The sequence below is a fragment of the Delphinus delphis genome, chromosome 13 (assembly GCF_949987515.2).
Source record: "Delphinus delphis chromosome 13, mDelDel1.2, whole genome shotgun sequence".
NCBI lineage: Eukaryota > Metazoa > Chordata > Mammalia > Artiodactyla > Delphinidae > Delphinus > Delphinus delphis.
In genome coordinates, this window is record NC_082695.1 from 40003348 (window position 1) to 40028608 (window position 25261).

The 25261-nt window shown below is 43.1% G+C and overlaps 1 protein-coding gene across 1 annotated transcript in view; it reads left to right on the forward strand.

The window, feature by feature from the left end:
- LAMA3 (laminin subunit alpha 3) overlaps window positions 1–25261 on the forward strand; it is a 241905-nt gene that overhangs the window by 58966 nt on the left and 157678 nt on the right. Inside the window, exons 6-11 of the mRNA XM_060028799.1 lie at window positions 554–645; window positions 3959–4074; window positions 7235–7353; window positions 15322–15412; window positions 17327–17458; window positions 18782–18844. Of these exons, the coding sequence (XP_059884782.1) occupies window positions 554–645; window positions 3959–4074; window positions 7235–7353; window positions 15322–15412; window positions 17327–17458; window positions 18782–18844 (613 nt within the window). The remainder of the gene's footprint in view (window positions 1–553; window positions 646–3958; window positions 4075–7234; window positions 7354–15321; window positions 15413–17326; window positions 17459–18781; window positions 18845–25261) is intronic.

Sequence of the window (25261 nt, forward strand, 5' to 3'; positions counted from 1 at the left end):
CTGTCTGGCCTTTTGGAGCTTGAACCTCTGCCTTTGGCTTCATTAACCCTGACCTAGCAAGGCTTCCGCAACCGCTAGCGGTATCAGCGCTGTATCGGATCCATCTTTGTGAATATTCTCTCCTTTCCTGAAGCCCTAAACACAGTAGTTACAAAATTTTTGTTATAAAAATGATGTTTTTTGGTAGATAGATATGTCCAATTTATGGAACTCAGATTTACATTTAAAAAAAAGAGAAACTAGGAAGCACTTAACCCCTTTCCCAAAGGCTGTAGGCTATGATTCTTGTCCGAGGTCATTTCCCTCCGTGCATTTAAAGCATTTGATTTTTAAAAATGGACAGATTCAGCAGTGGGCTATTCAATTTGATTGGGGAACGTATTTGCTTTGTAAGAAAAGTTACACCCAAACGTGGCTCCGTTTTGTGTTGAGGGGGCTCAGGAGTACAAGATGGAAGGAAGCGGGGTCAATACAGATGGATGTTAAAGGTTAGGAAAGGAAAGTTTACGTTGGGGTTTAGTAAAACTGACACGTTCTCTTTTCTGTTCTACAGTATTATTATAGCATAAAGGATATCAGCATCGGTGGGCGGTGTGTTTGCAATGGCCACGCTGAAGTGTGCGGTGCAAACAATCCTGAAAAACTGTGAGTACATTGTACAGATTTTTCAGCTTTCTATGCATAAATCTAATTGTTTCAGTAGATGTTTGCATCCTGTTAAATACTTCTAAGTTCCTGCCGGCAACAAGAATGTTGCAATGCCAACAAGTAGGTGATGTGTATGTCTCCCCTCCTCCACCCCTACACTTCCCTCTCACCTGCAACCAGCCCATAGCAGACATAGTTAATCAATCACAGCACTCTATGCATGATCAGGTACAAAGCCACCCAGACCCCCTTCCCCGACCCCTGCTCCAGACAGTGCCCCAGGCAGCCACAAATAATTGAGTAGAGTTGGCAAGAGAAATAATATTTGTTTGTCATCCCTGGTCTAGTGAGATCAGGGGTAAATGTTTTCAGATCCTTTTTCATCTTTAAAATTGTGGTGAAGTGCACGTAATATAAAGTTTACCGTCTTAACCATTCTTAAGTGGGGGTGGTTTAAGTTCACTGGCGTTCAGTTCACTCACATTGTTGTGCAGCCAAGCACTCTTTTCATTGCGCAGAACTGAAACTCTGTACACATTAAACAGCAGCTCTGCATTCCCTCCTCCCAGCAACCCCTGGCAACACCATTCTACCCTATGAATTTGGCTACTCTAAGTGCCTTGTACAAGTGGAATCTCACAATATTTGTCTTTTTGTGACTGGCTTATTTCACTTAGCATATACTGTCCTCACTATAGCACATGTCAGAATTTCCTTCCTTTTTAAGGCTGAATAATATTTCATTATATATACACCGCGTTTTGCTTACCCGTTCATCTGTTGATGGACACTTAGGTTACTGCCATCCTTTAGCTATTGTGAATAATTCTGCTATGAACATGGGTGTAACACTGTTTTGCTTTTAATTGAGGTATATTTCGCATACAGTAAGATGCATGGATCTCAAATATTGTGTTATGCAATTGTATACACTCGTGTTATCACCTTAGGAAGGATACTTTGAAGGGCTGGAAATTACCAGACGCTGGATATAGTAATGATTGTCTCTCAATGTTTTATTTAAAGTCTCCAATTCCACACGAGCAGCATTTACCAGGGGTACATTTTACTGTTAGTCAAATTCAGGTTTGTACATCATAAGGCCTAGCTTCATGGTCAGGCAGAGATGCCAGCTACCAACTTGCGTGGTAAGTTTGTGGCGCCCTTCTCCCTGTCTAGAAACAATCCCTAAGCCTGTCAGCCCTCCTTCAGGGATCCGGCGGTGCTCTCTGAGATAGCAGTGTGAATCCATCAACTGACTAGCCCTTAATCAGCAAGGAGCTTATTAATGATTAAACCATCGCTGCCATGTAGACTCCTGAAGGGTAGGCCCTAAGGCACTAGAAGCCGGGTCAGGGAAGACCTGAGTTGGAACGAGAGGGGAGAAAAGAGGTCACTCTTGGTCCCTGAGCCTGAGATGAAGTGATGCCACCTGGGAGAGGAGGAGAAGTCATCGGAGAGGGGTTGAGCTTCCCACTTGGAAGAGCTGCTGAGCCCCGTGCCCTTGGCAGACCTGGGGGGCTCTGCACTGAGCAGTTTACTGCTCGCAGTGTGTGTGAGTGGAGACGCTGTCTCCCCATCCCTCCGTGAAAGGCTCAGTTTGCCACTGGGCTATATCAGCACAACTGCCTTGCCTCCCCCTGCCTGTTGTGACCTGCACAAATGACTCATGGAGGCCTGCATGAATAGGAAATAATCTTATATTGAAGGGGATTCAGTGACAATGGAGGGAGCCACGGCTGGACAATCAGAAACCAAGCAGAACCTCTTGATGAGGCAGAGGAGGATTTAATCAAGCATGGGTACCATGCTGACTGTGATGTATGGAAACATGGGTGGATCACAGATTTAATTCTGAGCTTCCTGGCAGTCAACTCAAAAAGGGAGATCTGCTCAGTTTCATATTTCACTATGATCATAATCTAAAAAGCAATCAGTTGTGTAGGAGAAGATGAGTGTTGATGCTAGGGCCAGATGAGAAATCTACCTGGAGGTGGACGAAGTGGCCATCGGGAAGAGGATTCTCCAGTCAACAACATCTTCAATAACATCCTTACAACTGATGCAAGGACAAGTTTTCTACATCAACCATCAACCTGGGCTGAGAGTCAGAAAAAGCCATTATCTGGGAATGACAATATGATTCAGACAAGTTCCCAGCTCTGTTTTCTTTTTCAATGCTCAATGTGAATCACCCTATGAGAGTAGTTGGACTCCACGATAAACCCCTCCTCCAAAAAAAAAGAGTAAACCCCTCCTCCAAAAAAAAAAAAAAAAAAAAAGAGTAGTAGGACTATATGTTCTTCAAGCAATTTTCCCTAAATATCCTTTCAGTTCAGCTTGCAAATAAACACGTCATTGGCAATGAGCTGAAATTGCATCTCCGACAAAAGCCCGTTTGGACTCCAGCTGTTCTGTGCTGCCAGTTAAATCTATGTCCATTTGCTTTAACGGGGAGCTGAGTTGGGAGAGGGATGACGCCTTCCCATAGGAGCATAACCATCCCACCTCCCCTCAGAAGAGTTGAGGGGATCCCCATGGGCACAGTCAAGGGTCTTCTTAGACTCTGTTTTGAATCCTCTTTCAAGCACAGACGAATGGAAGCTCAGAGCTTGGAGTTCTCATCCAACACCATGGCTGCAACGATTTCATTTTAGCTCAGAAACGTTCTAAGGCAGGTGTCTAGTTCTTTGAATGTCGAGTTTTGTCTTTACTCCATCGCCTTGTTGAGTAATCTGAGCTTTGGCTCCTGTGATGGAGCTGTTTGTTGGAGCTGGCATGGACCCTTGGAGCAGGGTCCTCTGAGATCTGGTTAGCAACTGTCTCTTGGATTTGGTGAATCTCTGCACTAGACCCCGGGTGGAAAGTAAAACACCTGACCCATCTCACAGGATACTCTAGATTTTTGTCACGATGTTGATATTCAGCACACCTCAGTACACTCAGCACTTGCTTCCTCCTGTGTTGATTTATCGTTATATAACATAATAGGGAAGAAAGAGCTGGGACTTTGGAGTCAGACAAACTTAAGTTAGAAATCTGGCCCTCGGTTTATCATCTCCTGACCCTTGGCAAGTGTTTAAGTATCTCCGGATCTTAGTGTCACCACCTGTAAAATGGAGATAGTAAGCGGGATCGGGGGACTTGAAAGAACGTATGCAAAGTGCTCTGTTCTCATAATCACTCAGTGGTACCACGGGTGACCATGATGACTCAGTTTTTCACACAGGAGCAACTGATCTTATACTAAAGTTAAACAAACAAACAAACAACTTTTCAGTAACTGAGATGTGCTTTGCTACATGCTCAGGTTTCGGTGTGAATGCCAGCACCACACCTGTGGGGAGACATGTGATCGCTGTTGTGCAGGGTACAATCAGAGGCACTGGCGGCCTGCCACGCGGGAGCAGAGCAATGAGTGTGAAGGTGAGTGCTGGGGGAGCGGTGCTAGGAAGCGAGGCCGCACCCATGATCCCCATCCCCCCATCTCTGAGGACTGATGCAGTGTTTTCCCCCATGCTCATGAAGAGTACGAGATCATGTCAGTCTTAGGGACTCAGAACTGTCTTATGCAGCAAATAACTCACAGACTGGAGGTAACAGTGCCCCACTCTAAATTCAGATACAAATATGAGAACAAAAATAACAACAATAACGCTCGTTAATATATATCAAGCATTCACTATATGCAAGGATTGGGCTTTGACAGTTGGCCTTTCTTTTTAGCCATCTAAAATGTGTTGCAGCCACTATTAAATTGTAAACCCTTATCATTTCTTAGGATGTGATACTGGATTGGAATCCTAATTATTCTGAGGACCGAGATTCAGAGAAGGTGGTGAGATTGACGTCTACACAGAGAGCTGGAAGTATTGAGGGAATAGGACTGAGGGGGATGCAGGATGGAGGGGACCAGAGAAGGAAGGAAGAAAGAGGAGAGGCTGCTTTTAATTATGGGCACAATATAAAGTAAGAAAACTGTTATTTAAACAAACAAGCCCATGACATCCAACTGAAGATTTTCTTTTAAACCCATCTTCTTAGAAGGCCATATATTTATTCCAATTGCTGGAAACATTTTTGTAACTTTTAGTTATTGGCTTTGGAGACTGTGGCCTATTTTTTCTGAATATTCTTAGCATTTGAAGACGGATTTGCTTTTTTGAAATGACCAAAAGGCGTTTGGATACAGGTTTGTTGAGCTAGATGTGTAAGGAAGAATCTATACTTTATACTTTCTGGCCAAATAGTTCTTGTAACTTTAAGAGATAAGACTGATGGTCTCTGTGACCAGCAAAATTACTTAAAATGCATTTCCAGTGGGGAATTCTGAGCACGCTTTGAGAGTTGCTAACATTGTTGGAAGGTGTTGCCCAAGGTGAACGCTCAGGTGATCTCTAGGTCCAGGTTGTTACCCGGATGGCCATTCTCACTTTAGAGTCATAGTTAACAGGTTCCTTTGCAGTGAATTCCTGATTCCTCACCCCTGGATAATAGGGCCCCAAAGAGGGGAAAGTAATAATCAGGGGTTATTTCTTCCAATACTTTCAGGTGCTGGTTTAGGATACTTTGACTGAATAAGTGTCATCACATGAATTCCAACATTCATCGTGTGGTTCGTTTTCCAGACTAACGGAACCGCTCAGTGAATGACAACGCTTTACTCCAACACATATGACAAATTTTAAATAATAGCCTTTCATAAGTTTTTAACCTTTTTACACTTGCCACAATGGTTAAAAATTATAAACAGCCTATGGAAATCAGACCTGTTAAGATATTTGTTAGATGCTTTCCAAATTCCACTTGAGTTACTGCAATTCAGAATAAATAGACTTCTTCAGAAATAACTGACGTAGTAAATGTAAATGCTGAGAAGTTTTGAAACAATCACGGCCGCACCGAGGAAATGAAAATACGAAAGGGCTCAGCCCGTTAAAAACAGGGTAGCTTGAAAATCTAACCCTAACAGATTTATCCGAGAACTTGATTAACACACGTAAGTTCCTAGAAAGACTCGGAAAATTGGATCTAGGTGGAATGTAGTGAATATATATTCTGCCTAAGAGAGAATGAGTGTTTTACTTGTTAGATCTTTTTTCATCTCGGCAATGATGAAAATCCTAAATGGGGTTTAAATCGTATTTTCTAATTTTAGAAGCATCATACATTACTTGTAGATAACTTGGAAATTTTTTTTTAAAAAAGTAAAATCATTAATACTTTTACTACCCAAAGAGAACCACTGTTAATATTTTGTTAGGTATTTTGGTGTTTTTTTTCATGCATACTTTACATGCTCAACGGTATATTATTTATACAATTGTATACCCTGAGCTTTTTCACTTGATATTTTAAAATATTTTCCCATATCATGAAAAACTCTTGGACATCTTTTTTGATAGCACGTATTCAACAGTATTGTCCTTCTCTGGATTCGAGTGTATCTAAAAAGTGTTTGAGTACTTACTGTGTGCTGGGGACGATGCTCTATTACAGACAAAACACGAGCAGTTCTTGACTTCACAGAACTGACAGGCAAGCAAATATACTGTTGTTTGCTTGGCCATTTCCCTATAATTAGATGTTAGGATGATTTCCAGTTGATCACTATTATAGATAGTGCTGGGATGAAAGGCTTAGAGTGTTGACTGGGAACAGGTGTTGGAGTCACAGAAAGACAAGTCAGGATTCTGCCTCTCTTACTCGTGAAGTCCGTGACTGTGTGCACGTCCCTCAACCTCTCTAAGCCTCAGCCTCCCTATCTGGGCTATAGGCATAATAGCACCACCCTTAGAAAGTTATTGTGCAGATTAAATGAGATAATGCATGTAAAATGCTTTTCACAGTGTACCAAGAACTCAGTTATTCTTATTAATTAATTAATTAATTAATTAATTAATTAATAGGCTGCCTTGAGTCTTAGTTGTGGCACGGGGGATCTTTATTGAGGCACGCAGGATCCTTTCTCGTTGCAGTGCGTAGGCTCTTTGTTGTGGTGCGCGGGCTACTCTCTAGCTGTGGAGTGTGGTTTTTCTCTTCTCTAGTTGTGGCGTGTGGGTTCCAGAGCGCGTGGGCTCTGTAGTTGGTGGCAGTGCAGGCAGTAGTTGAGGTGCACGAGCTCAGTAGTTGTGGCACTCGGGCTTTAGTTGCTCTGCGGCATGTGGGATCTTAGTTCTCTGACCAGGGATTGAACCTGCGTCCCCTGCATTGTAAGGCGGCTTCTTTACCACTGGACCACCAGGGAAGTCCCTCAGTTATTCTTGACAATAGCAGGAGTAGTAATATTCTCTTTGTGCATGAAGCTTAATTGGCATTTTGGTTTATCTTAATTTGTAATTATATATCTTATTTTTTAAAAAAGAGAAACCTTTCTCACTTAACATCAGATGAAAGAAGGTATAAATTGCATGTGATGATAGGCGGGTCTTTGTGTAAAAATCCCCCCAATTTTCCACTGGGGGTATCCCTGGTGTTCCAGAATAGACTTTCTTGTAGCTCAGTGTAGCAACAATACTCTCTGGGGGAATTTACTAAGGGTCTCGTAGTCACGGTGGAGTACTAACTTAGAATGCTCTTTTTTCAGCATGCAACTGCCATGGCCACGCCATCGACTGTTACTATGATCCAGAAGTTGAGAGGCAGCAGGCAAGCTTGAATAGCCAAGGCATCTATGCAGGTGGAGGGGTCTGCATTGACTGTCAGGTGAGGCACTGTTTAAGTCAAAGTGAACGTGTCACAGTAGGAAATGAACACTCAGTAAGCCCTGCTCTAAAAAGATGTCAAGAAAGTGATATGCAATTCTAAGGATTTTCTGACACCCTTTCTCCACTTCTGTACACAGAAGGCTTGGTTAGCTGGATGTAATTTAGGGAAAATGGACTGAGGCATGTTTGTCCAAACTCCATTGATTAGATTCTTCTTTTGGGTCTTTGCCTAAATGGAGGGGAGAATTCCTGGCTGTCATCCTGACTGCTACCCATCTTATATTAGAAAGGCTCTAATATAGGAGGGCAAAGAGGCATCAACTTCAGTGCTGACTCTAAATCCTATTTTCAAATGGATTCTGAATCTAGAGGAAGTATATCATGATAAATTAATGATGTCTGCTGTTGACACTAAATAAGAAAAATGGATTTTTCATCCCTCCTATAAGGACGATTGGGTTCACTGGAATTTAGGTAAGAGGAGTGTATGGCAGGGGAGGGTATATGTACATCTGCCTTGAGATATTCATTAAAACTTGTGTAAAATGTTCACGAGTTTGGTCTATATTGCCATTCTGTCTTGTGTGCTTTTAGAGTGATGTTTTGTTAGCGTTGCCAGTAAGCAGGCACTCGTTACGTGAGATGCCCGTTTATGTGGGACCAGGGCTACACACCCTTAGAGAGACCCACCATTCTCCACCTGTCTGCCACTCCACACATTTTGTATCATGTGTCACCACAGTTAATTAAAATACAAGTAAATATAAGTCATAGGTTTGTTACCAATCACAGGGTTTCACGGATAAGTGAAAGATCCCAGGATTTCCTTAAAGCTATGCATTACAAGACCTTCAGGTGATTTGCGTGCACGTTAAGGTTACAGAAGCACTGGACTGTCTGCAATCTGATGAAGGGTATTTATGAAAACCCTACAACTAACATCATATAGGTGATGAAATATTGAACTCTTTCCTTCTAAAGATTGGGAACAAGGAAGGATGCTTGCTTTCACCACTTTTGTGAAACAGTGCCCTGGAGGTCCTAACCTCTGCATAAGACAAGAAAAAGAAACAAAAGGTGTTAAGATTGGAAAGGAAGAAGTAGAACTGTTTCTATTTGTAGATGACATGATTCTTTATGTAAAAAAGCCTAAGGAATGTACAAAATAATTACTAGAACTAATTGAATTTAGTAACATTGCAGGATACAATGATAATATAGAAAAACCAGCTATATATACTAGTAGCAAACAATAGGAAAATGAAATTAAAATTCAATTAAAAATAGTAACAAAGAACATAGGAATAAATTTAGCAAAAGACATGCAAGACCTCTATATTAAAGCTAAAAAAACTTTTCTGAGAGAAATCTAGGAAGACTAAATAAATAAATAAAATAAATAAATAAATCTAGGAAGACTAAATAAATAAATGTAATATATTTGTGGATTGGAAGATTCAGTATTATTAAGATACCAGTTCTCCCCAAATTGCTCTACAGAGTTAATGCAGGTTCTTTTTTTTTAAAGAAGTTGACAAGTGGATTCTAAAATTTATATGGTTATGTAAACGACCTAGAATATCCAAAGCCATCTTGAAGAAACAGAATAAAATTGGAGGACTTATCTTACTTCAAGATTAACTATAAAGCTACAGTAATGAAAACATGGTGCTGTTGACATAAGACTAGAAGAATAGATCAGTGTAGCAGAACAGGGAGCACAGAAACAGACTCACACGTGGACATTTTATTTTATTTTATTAATTTATTTTATTTTATTTATTTTTGGCTGCGTTGGGTCTTCGTTGCTGCCTGCAGGCTTTCTCTAGTTGTAGCGAGCAGGGGCTACTCTTCGTTGCGGTGCACGGGCTTCTCTTTGCGATGACTTCTCTTGTTGCAGAGCACGGGCTCTAGGTGCGCGGGCTTCAGTAGTTGTGGCTCGTGGGCTCTAGAGCGCAGGCTCAGTAGTTGTGGCGCACAGGATTAGTTGCTCCACGGCATGTGGTATCCTCCCGGACCAGGGCTTGAACCCATGTCCCCTGCATTGGCAGGAGGATTATTAACGACTGCGCCACCAGGGAAACCCCTGGACATTTTATTTTTGATAAAAGTACCAAAGCAATCCAGTGACAGGGGATGGGGAGAGAAAAGTCCTTTCAACAAATGGTTCTGGCGTAACTGGATTTATATGGGAAGAAAATTCACTCGGACCCCGACCTCAAATCATACACAGAAACTAAATTGATATGGATCAGACCTAAAGTAAAGTTAAAGCTTTTGAGAAAAATATAGGCAGATATCTTTGTGATTCGAGGATGGACAAAGTTTTCTTAGCTCATAGAAAGCAATAACCATGAAAAACTGACAAATTAGACTTCATCAAAATTAAACACTTCTGCTCACAAACGACACTGAAGAAAATGAATAGGCAAGCCATGAATAGGGAGAAAATATTCAGAAAACATAAATCTGACAAATGGTTGGCATCCAGGATACACAATATAAAGAACTCCCGCAGCTCAATAATGAAAAGACAAATAACCCAATACAACTGAAAACGACTTGAATAGCCACTTCACAAAAGTGGATGTATGAATGGCCGATAAGCATACAACAAAGGGCTTAACATCATGAGTCATCAGAGAAATGTAAATTAGAGTTACACTGACTTACCCTCAATTTTGGTGAAGATGTGGAGCAACCATACCTATCATGCATTCATTGTTGGTGTGAGTGAAAAGTGGTGCAATCACCTTGGGAAAATATGTGGCAGTTTTTAAAATATAGTTAAACATACACCTACACCATGACTCACAAATTCCATGCTTAGGCGTTTATCCATGAGAAATGGAAATGTGTGTTTACAAAAAGTTTATAGCAGCTCTATGCACAATAGCCCCAAACTGGAAATAGCCCTGGTGCCCTTCAGAAGTCGAATGGAGGAACACACTGTGGCATATTTACACAGTGGAATACCAACGGGCAGTAGGAAGCAACAAACTGTTGATGGTGCAACAACGTGCAAGAATCTTAACAGCATCGTGTTAAGTGAAAAAAGCCTTCCCAGAAAGAATACCGATAGTATGAAGACCATTTAGATGAAATTTTGGAACAGGCAAAACTAATCAATAGTGGAGGGCTTCCCTGGTGGCGCAGTGGTTGAGAGCCCACCTGCCGATGCAGGGGACACAGGTTCGTGCCCCAGTCCGGGAAGCTGCCACATGCCGCGGAGCGGCTGGGCCCGTGAGAGGCCGCAACAGTGAGAGGCCCGCATACCGCCAAAAAAAAAAAAAAAAAAATAGTGGAAAAAATCAGAACTGTGGTTGACTGTCAGAGCTGGTGGTGAGGATTGACTGGGAAGAGGCATGGGGACACTTTCAGGGGTGGTAACATTGTTCTGTATCTAGATAGACATCTGGGTTTCACAGGTATATGCATTTGTTATAACTCAGTGAATGTACAAGAGTTTTGCCCTTGTGTATAAATTTTATACCAAAAGAAAAAAAACTATGAACAAACATTAAACTCCAGTTAATTATATGCATACCTTTAGCTATGCATATAATTAACTGGAGTTATTATAATAACAGTTAATATAAATAGCTAAAGTATATAGAGGATGGTAACTGATATCTGCAATTTATTTTGAAATGCATAAATAAGATGGATTAATGGATGGATAGAAGAATGAGTAGATGGATAATTATGTGAAAAAACAAGTGTAGTAAAATGTTAATGATACACTCTAGTAGACGGGGTATAGGTGTTTATTGTGAAATTTGAACTTTTTGGTCATAAAATATTGGGGGAAAGAGCAATGAAGGAAGGCAAGGAGCACAACATTTTTGGATTGACTCCTCGATTCCTTTCTGTTTGATAAAATATTGTTGCTCTTAATGAAGGTTGAAGATTACCCATGTTATTGTAGATGATGCTGGAAGATACTTTATCTCCATTAACTAAAACAGAGTCTTTAGCTTCTTCCATGGAGACACGACTTCTAATCTAAGTCTTGAACTATTTGTGTCCCTAATGTGTTCGTCTCACTATTTCCAAACTGTTTGTTTTTCTCTCTCTTTCACACTCACATACACACACCACATAAAGCTAAGAGATGGAATCAAGAAACAGACGGAGCACATATGGCTACGTTCCCTTCTGCAACAAATCCTACAAAATGACAGGAAAGATACCAAACAAGCAAAATACTCTCTCCTTCCAGAATCCACAATAGCATGCAAAATAAGAAAGAGTGTTATCAACAGACCAGCAGTTTAAAAGATTCCTGAAAGATAGAAAGCAGAAACAGATACATGCAGGAGAACACAGCTGTGATTATTGGAACAATTTGGAGGTACTCCAAGAGGCAACAGATAGAAGAAATTAACTGTGGAGCTACATTTTTTTTTTTTTTTTTTTTTGCGGTACACGGGCCTCTCACTGCTGTGGCCTCTCCCATTGCGGAGCACAGGCTCCGGACGCGCAGGCCCAGCGGCCATGGCTCACGGGCCCAGCCGCTCCGCGGCATGTGGGATCCTCCCTGACCGGGGCACGAACCCGCGTCCCCTGCATCGGCAGGCGGACTCTCAACCACTGCGCCACCAGGGAAGCCCCTGTGGAGCTACATTTAAACCTATAAAACATTATTGAAGTTTATAAAAGAAGACCTATATGGAAAGGCATAATATGTTTCCAGACTCAGTATTATAAATATACCATTTTTTCGAAACCAATCTATAAATTCAGTGCAATTTCAATCAGATTTTTAATGAAGATAGACAGACTGTTTCTAAAATTCTTATCGATAAAAGAATATGTCTATGAGAATAGACAAGTAGCTTAGAAAAGATGAACAATGACGGGAGAAATTTGTCTTGCGAGATATCAAAATATACCGTGAATCTGTATAAATGGAGGGATAGATAGTTCAATAGAACCTAATAGAGAATTTAGAAACAAATTCATGCAGATATTAAAATTTGGTTTGTGGTAAAATTGGCATTTCTGATGAAAGAGAAAGATGGATAGGACATAAATGATGTTGAATAATTGGCTCTTCATTTGGGAAGAAAATGTAACCCTATCTTCTGCCATATACAGAGGGACATGGGGAGTCTTGCACAGGAAGGGAGGAGAACGGGTGCAGCTACAGCAGGGCAGATGGTTTGGTGAGCTACATGGTGATGCGTCAAGATGAAATTTGAGTTTGCTGGTAGAACACGCATACCGTACAGCAAGGTCTGCCTATCAGAAACCCAGCTGCCTTAGTCACTTCTGGCCGTTATAACAAATATACCATAGACTGGGTAGCTTACACAATAAACAGTTATTTCTCGTAGTTCTGGAGGCTGTGAAGTTCAAGATCAAGGTGCCAGCACATCCAGTGTCTGGTGAGAGCCCTCTTTCTGGCTGGCTGATGGCCATTGTCTTGTATTCTCACATGGAGAAGAGAGAGAGAAAGGAAGGAAGCTCTCGCTGTCTCTTCTTATAAGGGCACTAATCCCATCATGAGGGCTCCATCCTCATGATCTGATTACCTCCCCAGGCCCCATCTCCAAATACATTGGGGATTAGGCTTCCACAAATGAACTTGGGGGGAATACAAACATTTATTCCATAGCACCAGCTAACATGACTGTTTCCTGCCTTTTCTGTGCAGTGCTGGTAATGGGAGAATGATGAAATCTCTGCCATCAGTCTGGGCAGGTGACAGGAAGTGGGAACATCACAGGCAGGCTGGGCCTGCCAAGCAGCCAGCATGTAAGAGCCAGATCGTTATCCTTCAGGGCACGTGGTTGTCAGAGGTGGCTGTTTTCTCACGTGGTATTGATTTCGCTTTTGTTTCTTGGATTTACTATTTTAAGTGTTGGTTTGGGGGTATGTGACGTTTTAAATAGGGTGGTCCGTTCTCTGGGATATGGCATTTGAGTAAAGACCTGAAAGAAGTGAGAGAATGGACCAGGCATCTGTCTGGGGGACAGCTTTCCACGTGGAGGGGACAGCAGGGCAAAGGGCCTTGAGAGGGAACAAGGGGCCTGCGTGGCTGGAGGGGAGTGAGCAGGGCTAGATGCGTCAGAGAGGTCACAGAGGCCAGATCACTTTGACCTTCAGTTGGAATATCGGATGGGGTCTTCCCAGGAGAGTGTGGCCAACGAGTGGACTAGCCCCTAGTCTCGTTTTACTTGAGGTTCACGGAAGTAGAAGTCAGCACCAGTGTTGTAGGTGTGGTCAAGGAATTGAGGGAAAGAGAGAGAGTCAGAGAGAGATGGAGTTTAACTGAAGATTGAAAAGCATGTAGGAAAAGTTTTGCTTGGAGGAATTAGGACCTGAGAATGATCAGAGCAGGGCCTGAGGTTTCTAGGTGGGCGTTCCTTAGAAAGCCTCTCTAGATGGTGCCAAGGGAAAAGGAGTAGGTGGGGGTGGGCTACCTCCTGCACAGATCCCATCGGTGCCCACCCCACTCTTTAGCTTGGGCAACGGAGGCTTTCTCATCTCGTGTTGTGTCGTACATATGCAAATTCAGACGCCCACTCCTCCCGGCAAGAGTGCTTCCTAGGTACCTCCAACGTTGAAACCTGGAGCCACTACTGTCCTTGAGTCTCCTTCTGGTATTGGTCCAACCATGACCTTGGTGTCCATGGATAAGTGGTGTATCTTGCCCTCAGGTGGTGCGGGTCCTAGAGAACCACCCAAAACCTGAAGGCAAGCTACAGGTATTCTTAGGGTGATTTGTTGCTGTTCTTTGTGTTTTAAAAATATAACTTCTTTGTGGCAGGTGCTTCATTAGACAAACCTTGTGGTAAAGGGGAGAACCCAGGGTACCCACTTGAGAGAACTTTTTCTCATTTCCCACTCCAGTGGGAAAAAAATTGGGAGCCAAGGTTAACCTGATGTCCTCTGTGTATTATAAGCCACAGTGGCAAACAACAGAGTTGAGAGGTTCGTTGGCATTTGATGGAAGAGAGGGTGGACTACAGCTGTTTGCTGTTTGTCCAAGATGTTTATGCGTGTAAACCTTAGGTCAGAGAAGTGGCCAGTATGGTTTTAGACCTCACTGTTAACGTGAATTCAGATTTTAGCCCGCAGGACAAGGAGTGGTAATAAATAAAAGCCTGTAATTAATAAAATCATCTAAAAGGGTAGAGGATACAGAAAGGGTCTTTGTTCTCCTCTCTGTGTTTCTATGCAGACTCCTTTTAAGTCAGTGTGTTATATTTGTTCTTTTTAACTTCCTATTGCCTTTCCTTTCATTAGCGAAAGAACACTGTCCTTCTAATTGTTTCCAAATTAGAGAGAGAGAGAGAGAGGTGGAATTGAGCTAGACCCATGGTATATAGTTCTTGGAAACTGATGATGCGTGTCGGGTAATTTGATCTTTTCTGGCAATTACAAGGATTAGCCGTGAAATATGAAAGGCTGCCTTGTATTGTACTTTCAAATGAGCTCTGTGTATGAACCACATGCCTACATTTTCTATTCCCGTAGCAGAAATGTTTGGGAAATGGTTTCAGACTAAAGCACAGATAAAATTTTGGAATGACGAGAGAAAGGGATCTGTACATGCAGTTTTTTCCGAAATTGGAGAAGATAAAAATACACACATAACCCTTTATCCCTTGGGTTAAACCTAAGGGTGATTTATGATCCATTCATCGCTACTGAAGGAAGCTGAGAAGAGTGGTCCTCTGGAATTTTTGCTCACTCAAATGTCAGGTGCTTCATTAAGTGGTAGAGAGGAAAACTTGGGTTGTCCAGTTCATCGAACTTACCCTCATTTCCTCTTCCAATGGGAAAAAGAATTCCAGAGCCAAGTTCAAGCCAGTGTCCTGTGGTAAATCTTGGAGATTCAAGGTCAAGTTCAGTGCTTTTTGTTTTTGATGACTTTTACTTTACATTTGTGTACAACAGAATTATTTCTCTGGTTGAATAGCACTCTCCCCCCTAAGTTTCTTTTGTTTCTTTTTAGCATAACACAGCTGGTGTAAACTGTGAAAAGTGTGCTAAGGGCTATTACCGCCCTTACGGCGTTCCGGTCCATGCCCCCGACGGCTGCATCCGTAAGTTTCATTCCAACTTGGTGTGTCTTAACTTCAGGGAGGTCATCGGGCTAAATTCTGATTGGCTAGTAATTCCCTTAGTTTTCTCTCTCCATATTATTGGTTCTACTCCTTACTAGCTGTGTGACTTCAGGCAGTTACATAGTCTCTCCAAGAATCAGATTTCATATATATAAATGGAAATGATAATCTAGTCTCTAAGAGTAAATGAAATGCAGTCAAAACCACCTAGGAAAATACTGAGCATTGGGCTTGGCGCATACTAGGCCTGCAACAAATGTTTTCTGTTGTTTTGACATGTTTCTATGATCTCCAGTAATTTTAAATTTCATCAGAATTAGACTCAAGGCAACATAGTAATGATTTCACAAGGATGTAATAATAGTCATAATATTCAAAATAGTTATGATTTACTGAGCACTTGCTATATACAAGGCATGGCCTAAATAATTTCACAAATGTCTTATCTAATTATCATAACAAACTTAAGATAATGTGTTATTAGTCTCATTTTTAGATATCGAGAAATCAAATGGTCTGAGCAGTTAAATATTTTGGCCCAGGTGAGAGAACTACTAACTGGTAGGTCCAGGGTATAGTTCATATCTGTCTAGCACTGCTGTAACGTACCACTTCCATTATACAGAAAAATGCCACTGTTTTTTTTTTTTTCTGTGGAATTATCAGTTGTAGATCAGATTATAGACTTTGTTCTGCATGTGCATTTTATTTGGTTCTTTTATGTTCTCTCGCTATTGCAGTTAGAAAACAGTTCCAGTCCTGAAATTGGCTTCTGTGCCCACCTTCCCCCCCCAAATTCATTCATCATATCATTAATGTTTGAGAGCATCAAAATCCAAAGAATGTGTAAACTCTGATTTGTTCCTCTGTAGGGCATCTTAGTTATTAAAAGTGTGTCCTTGTTTTCCCTCGCTTTTCCACATCCTCCTATGAAGTATGCCCATGAGTTATCTTGTGCCCACGAAGAATAAGCTTTGGCAAAGGAAAACAGGACATCGTGAATAAACTCATGCCTTCCTAGGAGCCTGTTTTCCATCACTTTTCTCGTTTCTTTCTTCATCACTGAAGTGGTCTCATGGAGATATTAGAGGCTTAGCATAAAGAACCCACAGGACACATAAATCCTAAACAAATTAAGCAAAGGACACCAGGAGAAGCCAGGCCAGGGGGTTGCTTGGCGCTCACGACTTCTCCAGCCTCCCAGTTCCTCACAGGACAGGGACTCAGCTGAGCTATGACAGTTTTTGCTGTCCAAGGTGAGGACTTTTGCCAGGTCAAGGGGAGCTCCCAAGTGAGGGGGTTCCCGAGTGTTTTACACCCAAGTGTGTCCCCCTGGAATGCAAACCCAATAGTCGGACTGGTTGCAAAAACTGCCTTCAGTAAGCTGTATCACTTGATTCGAACATTTGGATTACGGGCACGATCTTGCTGTGCTGTGCACAGATCATATATCAATGTCTAGGCATATCCCACACTTGTGTCCACATCACAGCTGTGTAATGACGACCACTCTGTGGACATTCACAGTTGGCTCATAGCCGGGAGAGGCTGTGCCCAACCGCCCTGCCAGGAGCCCCAGCATGTGCCCACCCAGCCCCTCCGGTGGTGGCTTGTGCAGGGTTGCCCCCTACACGGTGCACTGGGCGGTGCTCAACGGAATAAACCACATCCTTGAGAACTTCTCAGTGTGACGCTCCTTAAAGCCTGTCTCTGAGGGTCCACGGGGTTCAGTCAATGCAAACCGTCAACCAGGTGTGAAGTGGAAAACAGGCTGTGCCCTTCCAAGAATCCCCGGAAACCAATGATGAAGAAGTAAACATGGCCTGAGAAGGGTTAGGACATATTTGCCCTAAGAGGTGCAGTGAAGGACGGACTCCTTGGGATTTCTCTTAGCCTGCAGCTGTCACCCCGACCACGCCGAGGACTGTCAGCAGGGCTTGGGCCGCTGCACCTGCAGGCCCAACTTCCGCGGGGACCACTGTGAGGAGTGTGCAGCTGGCTACCACCATTTCCCGATTTGCTCCAGTAAGTCCCAGCTGCGGAAGGAGAGGCCCGGCTTCTCGGCGCTGACCTGGGCTTTGTGCATCGACCCCTGAGTGCATGGCAGGCATGGGGCAGAGGGGTGGTAGAGGGACAGAAATAGGGCCAGGAAGGTTCTATTTGTGTGAAAATGTTCCCCAAAGTTGGGAACAGTACATTTTTATAAGTATGTTTTATAGTGTTATTTATCTCCAAAGTGTTAGGCTGTACCATAGACATTACCATCTCAGCAGGTCAAAGGGTCAGATAGTGGCAGTTTCAACGTAATAGTAATCCACGTGTGGGGTTTTCCTTCGTAAACCTAGGGTAAATGTCGTGGGCTTCCAGATGTTCGCGTGCGCACACGTAGTGTGTGTTGTAGTTCCGGTGGCCGGGGGGATATGTCTGTTCTCTCCCACTGTACAGTAGAGCCCTCACCTTATCCCACTGCCGTGATCTACGAGAACATCTCAGCATCTTGGAGAGATATATACGTGTCTGTTAGAAACAGCGTAGAACGTGGAGCAGGGGAGCGTGTGAAGTCAGCTGTGCAGACTGTTCCAAGAGCCGTGGCCCTATTTGTTCTGCAGTTAGTGTAAAAACTGGACTTTGGGGTCAGGACGGAGAAACACGGTCTCAGGAAGAGGCTACCCCATTGCTGCGTTAGTTCTTGCCCATTCCCACCTCACAACTCTGCCATCCCTGGAAAAGCATGTTGAGTTGTGGGGCTCTGTGGACAGGATGTGCGCGTGTCCTGGCTCCCACCTGCTGTCCCAGGGTCATTGTTAAACGAGCACCCACTTCCACTGTCAAGTGTCCCAGTTTGGAGGATGAATTACATGATCATCTTAAAGTTAAAGGAACCAGTTTTTAAGCCCAAACATAGTGACACTGAATCAGGGCTCAATCAGTTTAGAATCTATAATGATTGGATAGAGGCTGAGCAGAAATTGCGTTTTCATAAGCAAAGTTTTAGGGAAAAAGACTTGAAAGAAAACATTTTTAAAAAGCTAGTCTCGATGTTACATGAAAAAACAATAAAGATACTAAAGAAGTCCAGCTCAGCCCTGCTAGACTGGGACTTAGCTATTGTGAGCATGAAATATCCATTTCTGTTCATTAATATACAAATCAGAATGTCTGACCATCCTGGTTTTATTACTAGATGCATTTTAAGTGTAGCAACATTTCCTTTCTTTCAGTTAGTTTCCACATGCTGCTTTCACTAAGTCAGAGAGGGCGTTTTCCTAGGTAATGCAATTTAATGTTTTACTTTACTGTCTCCTTAATCATCCTTCTCTGTATTTTTTGATAAACTATTTTTTCTAGGAATTCCCGTTTTTCCTATTTCTACTCCAAGTCCAGAAGATCCAATAGCTGGAGATATAAAAGGCAAGTAACTTCTCTTTTGGTTTAACTTCAGTGAAGATGTTATGCTCCATATCCCTTTTCTACTTCCTGTGCACATGGCTATGTCCAAGTTCAAGTCATCCTCATGGGACCATGGTGGTGCCTTGCAGGTGTGTCGTATTTGGGTTTTTTTTTTTTTTTTTTTTTTTGCAGTACGCGGGCCTCTCACTGCTGTGGCCTCTCCCGTTGCGGAGCACAGGCTCCGGACGCGCAGGCTCAGCGTGTATGGCTCATGGGCCGAGCCGCTCCGCGGCATGTGGCATCTTCCTGGACCGGGGCACGAACCCGCGTCCCCTGCATCGGCAGGCGGACTCTCAACCACTGCGCCACCAGGGAAGCCCAGGTGTGTCGTATTTGGGCTTCTCACCTCCCATCATTCTCTACTCCAGTCTGTCCTTTGCAATGGCACCACCTGATGGAGACCAAGAAGAGTTTTTAGATTGTATGTTGCTAGATTGCTCAAAAACCTTCAGTAGCAGTCGGTTGCCTGCTGCGTTATTTGGTTCTCCATAAAGGGACTCTGAGAAAGGAATTGAGTGCAAGTAGTTCATTTGGGAGGTGACACCAGGAAACATCAGTAAGGGAGTGAGTCCGAGACTGAAGGGAACCCTTATGAAGGTGCGTTAGCAGGCAGCCCTGGAGCTGCAGCCCTCTGAGCAACTCTGGGAGGCAGCAGAGAACTTGCTCAGCGTTATCCCAACGGAACGGATAACTTCAGTCACCTGATGTGCATGGAGGGCTACCTCTGGGGCATTAACTTTCTGGGCCCGGCCTACCAGAAAAACACCCAGTGAAGAGAGTGGCAGGGGTATGCAGGAGGCAGCCTTTGGGGTGGAGAGGTGCTGCACCTACCTAATCCCGGATTCTGCAAGTATTTTATGACCACCTGCTATGTGCATAGCACTGTTCTGGCTGCTGGGGACTTAGTGAAACGAATTTCCCAACTCTCCTGGAGCTTATATTTCAGTCGGTGGTGGGGGTGACTCCTACAATAACACATTTAATATACAAACAAGTAAAATCACTAATCTGATAGATTATGATATGCAGGGTTGTGTCCTGCACAAGGTGTTACTTTTAAATGGGAGTCATCCACATTGTAGGTGTAAATTAACCCATATGAGAGTATTCCAGGCCTTTGGGTTCGATTCTGGAGCTGTGAGCAGTTCGCTGTGTGAACCCACAGTGGTGCTCACAGGGACACACACGCTCAGAAGGGCACGGCACATTGCATGCACACAGTCCACGACCATCTGGGTCAGGCTTGGGTAACCTACCTGGTCTCGTCCCCCAAGATGGGGAAAGGCCTGATGGTCACGTGCTCATCTCACTGGGAGCACATGGACCCCTCTTCCTGGTGCGTCCGGAGTGTGAGTGGGCAGGGAAGGGGTACTGGTGGCCAGACAAGAACATGGTCTCTGGAGGGCCATCCTTGGTCAAGGAATTCAGGTTCTACAACAGTATATTAGCTCCGGGTGCGTTGGCCATCAGTGCTGTGGAATAAATAAGGCCGAGAGAGAGAGGGTAGGAATGTGAGGTTTGTACATGTAAGTAGGTTGTCAGGGAAGCCCTCCCTGAAGAGATGATTAAGCAGGGTCGTCAGGGGGCTGAGGGCTGAGCTCTGCAGGTGTCTGGGGAGAAGCATCTAGTTGCAGGAAAGAGTAAGTGCAAAGTCCCTGGGGCAGGACATGCCGGGGCTGTTCCCTGAACAGAGAGAGATCAGGGGTGTGAAAGCAGCGTGAGCGAAGGGGAGGGGGTGAGGGAGGCAACCCGGGGACCAGATTGCAGGCCCTCGTCAGCCACTGCGCGGACGTAGCCTCTACTCTGATGAGCCAGGAGAGTTCGGCACAGGGAAACTACGTTGCATTGGGGTGTGGCAACTGTGTTGAAGACCAGCTGTAGGAGGAGGAGAGAAGAAGCAGGGAAGCCATCATGATGATGATCCGTGAGGAAGAGATGGTGGTGGCTGGGACCCTGGAGGTGTCAGTGGAGGTGACAAGCAGTGCACAGACGGTGGATATAATCTGAGGATGCAACCCACAGCACTTGCCTGGGGGTTGCTGGGCAGAGGAGAACTGTTAGAGCAAGAAGACTGGGGGTGGCTCCCGGCTTCTGGATGGAGCACACAAGGAGCGAAGGGGAGGGGGTGCCATTTGTTGAGCGGGAAAGGCTGTCAGAAAGGAGGAGGCGGAGCCCGGGGACGGGCTGGGCAAGGGCCTGCGGACCCGTGGCGGGAGCATGTGGATGCTCTCTTCTGGTCTTTCTCTTTTTCTTTGCAAAATAAGAATCAAGATGGGGGCAGAAATTGAGGCTGGGGAGAAGGCCTTGGAGTTGAGGAGAGAGAAGGTATGAAAGAGGCATCCTGGAACGCGGGGGAGTGAATGGGCTTGGGGAGTGTCACGGGATTTGGGGCAGCACAAGGGCTCACCTGACGTCAGCTCTCACGTGACCCACTTTACCTTCCTGTGCCGTTTCCTGCTTGTGCCCTGCCCACACCCGGCTCCTCTGAGCAGACCACGGCGCTGGGGTATTATGCGGGGTATTGTCTTTAGCTTTCATCAGACACTTGGTCATTTGGGGACAGTAGCTGTTCCTGACTCGCTTTCTAATCCCCACAGCACCTGCCGTGGTATCCTGCCCACAGCGGGTATCAGCAAGCTTTTGCTTAAATGTTTGTCATTTGACTAGAATGGGACTCAGCTTTTGAGCCTGGATTATGACACACATCTCTGGTTTCCTTCCACAAATGTGTTTTAGATCTTTCATTTCTGGTCGTTTCCAGTAATCCATTTGTTATCCCATTCTTTTTTCTCCCCAACTAGTTTGGTGGTGACTTCAGGGAAAGAAATTTAACTGAACTTGAAGGGAAGTTCAGACGTCTATTACAAAATATTAGAGAAGCCTCAGAACACAGCCTCGAGAAAAGAAGTTTCAATTAGTGCAATTAGATTTAGTTGGGCATTGGAAGGCACAGATACCCACTTCAATTTGGTTTCCACTAATGCATTTTAAAAACACCCAATTTGGGACCGAACTTCTGGCAGTGAACATTAGAAGCACAGACATCTCAACTGCCAGGAGATACACAGCACTGGATAATACCAAGTCCCTCCCACTCCAGAGAATTTTATTTCATTAAGGCTCATTAATGCTTTCATGTCTTCTGATATAGTGGTTCTTAAACAGGGCTATGTTTTAGAACCCCATGCTTTTGCAGAGTATAAATTCCTGAGTTTCACCCCCAGATCTTTTTTTTCCACCAAATATCTTATTTAAAGTTTTCCATATATACATATAATTTCCTAAAGGTTCTTTATAAATTTCTTATGTATTTGTTCCTTTGAAGTTCCAGTGTTCTTTTTTTCTTTTACTTTTTTTTTAGTTTCTGCACGTACCAATTCCATGTTATGTTAATTATAGTGATGCTTTTTTCTAAAAACAGTAGTATAATTTTCTAATTATCCTAAAAGATTTTACTAGGCAAATATCTAACTAGCTAAAATAAATGTTCTTGCATTTCTTTTTTTTTTTTTTTTTGCCGTACGCGGGCCTCTCACTGTTGTGGCCTCTCCCGTTGCGGAGCACAGGCTCCGGACGCGCAGGCTCAGCGGCCGTGGCTCACGGGCCCAGCCGCGACGCGGCATGTGGGATCCTCCCGGACCGGGGCACGAACCCGCGTCCCCTGCATCGGCAGGCGGACCCTCAACCACTGCACCACCAGGGAAGCCTCTTGCATTCTTATAGGTTAGTTGGGCCTGAGGTCAGCTACACAAACTCTGAGAGGCTATTTTTGGAGTGAATCTCTGCATACTCAAAGCACATGTAGCATAGTTCGTTCTTTTTTTTTTTTCATTTTTTTTAACATCTTTATTGGAGTATAATTGGTTTCCAGTGTTGTGTTAGTTTCTGCTGTATAACAAAGTGAATCAGCTATATGTATACATATATCCCCATCTCTGCTCCCTCTTGCGTCTCCCTCCCACCCTCCCTATCCTACCCCTCTAGGTGGTCACAAAGCACCGAACTGACTTCCCTGTGCTATGCAGCTGCTTCCCACTTAGCTATCTATTTTACCTTTGGTAGTGTATATATGTCAATGCTACTCTCTCACTTAGTCCCAGCTTACCAGTCCCTCTCCCTGTGTCCTCAAGTCCATTCTCTATGTCTGCATCTTTATTCCTGTCCTGCCCCTAGGTTCAACAGAACCTTTTTATTTTTTTTTAGATTCCATATATATGTGTTAGCATATGGTATTTGTTTGTCTCTTTCTGACTTACTTCACTCTATATGACAGACTCTAGGTCCATCCACCTCAGTACACATAACTCCATTTCGTTTCTTTTTATGGCTGAGTAATATTCCATTGTATATATGTGCCACATCTTCTTTATCCATTCATCTGTTGATTGACACTTAGGTTGCTTCCATGTCCTGGCTATTGTAAATAGAGCTGCAGTGAATATTGTGGTGCATGTCTCTTTTTGAATTATGGTTTTCTCAGGGTATATGCCCAGTAGTGGGATTGCTGGGTCATATGGTAGTTCTATTTTTAGTTTTTTAAGGACCCTCCATACTGTTCTCCATAGTGGCTGTATCAATTTACATTCCCACCAACAGTGCAAGAGGGTTCCCTTTTCTCCACACCCTCTCCAGCATTTACTGTTTGTAGATTTTTTGATGATGGCCATTCTGACCGGTGTGAGGTGATACCTCACTGTGGTTTTGATTTGCATTTCTCTAATGATTAATGATGTTGAGCATTCTTTCATGTGTTTGTTGGCAGTCTGTATATCTTCTTTGGAGAAATGTCTATTTAGGTCTTCTGCCCATTTTTGGATTGGTTTGTTTGTTTTTTTGTTATTGAGCTGCATGACCTGCTTATAAATTTTGGAGATTAATCCTTTGTCAGTTGCTTCATTTGCAAATATTTTCTCCTATTCTGAGGGTTGCCTTTTCATATTGTTTATGGTTTCCTTTGCTGTGCAAAAGCTTTGAAGTTCCATTAGTTTATTTTTGTTTTTATTTCCATTTCTCTAGGAAGTGGGTCAAAAAGGATCTTGCTCTGATTTATGTCATAGAGTGTTCTGCCTATGTTTTCCTCTAAGGGTTTTATAGTGTCTGGTCTTACATTTAGGTCTTTAATCCATTCTGAGTTTATTTTTGTGTATGGTGTTAGGAAGTGTTCTAATTTCATTCTTTTACATGTAGCTGTCCAGTTTTCTCAGTACCACTTACTGAAGAGGCTGTCTTTTCTCCATTGTATATTCTTGCCTCCTTTACCAAAGATAAGGTGACCATAGGTGCGTGGGTTTATCTCTGGGCTTTCTATCCTTTTCCATTGATCTATATTTCTGTTTCTGTGCCAGTACCATGATGTCTTGATTACTGTAGCTTTGTAGTATAGTCTGAAGTCAGGGAGCCTGATTCCTCTAGCTCCATTTTTCCTTCTCAAGATTGCTTTGGCTATTCGGGGTCTTTTGTGTTTCCATTCAAATTATGAAATTTTTGTTCTAGTTCTGTGAAAAATGCCATTGGTAGTTTGATAGGGATTGCATTGAATCTGTTGATTGTTTTGGGTAGTATAGTCATTTCCACAATGTTGATTCTTCCAATCCAAGAACATGGTATATCTCTCCATCTGTTTGTATCATCTTTAATTTCTTTCATCAGTGTCTTATAGTTTTCTGCATACAGGTCTTTTGTCTCCTTAGGTAGGTTTATTCCTAGATATTTTATTCTTTTTGTTGCAATGGTAAATGGGAGTGTTTCCTTAATTTCTCTTTCAGATTTTTCATCGTTAGTGTACAGTGTACAGTGCAAGAGATTTCTGTGCATTAATTTTGTATCCTGTTACTTTACCAAATTCATTGATTGGCTCTAGTAGTTTTCTGGTAACATCTTTAGGATTCTCTTGTATACTATCATGTTATCTGCAAGCAGTTACAGTTTTACTTCTTTTCCGATTTGGATTCCATTTATTTCTTTTTCTTCTCTTATTGCCATGGCTAAAACTTCCAAAACTATGTTGAATAGTATTGGTGAGAGTGGGCGACCTTGTCTTGTTCCTGATCTTAGAGGAGATGGTTTCAGTTTTTTTACCATTGAGAATGATGTTGGCTGTGTGTTTGTCATATATGGCCTTTATTATGTTGAGGTAGGTTCTCTCTATGCCTACTTTCTGGAGAGCTTTTATCATAAATAGGTGTTGAATTTTGTCAAAAGCTTTTTCTGTGTCTATTGAGAAGATCATATGGTTTTTATTGTTCAGTTTGTTAATGTGTGTTACATTGATTGATTTGTGTGTATTGAAGAATCCTTGCGTTCCTGGGATAAAGCCCACTTGATCATGGTCTATGATCCTTTTAATGTGCTGATGGATTCTGTTTGCTAGTATTTTGT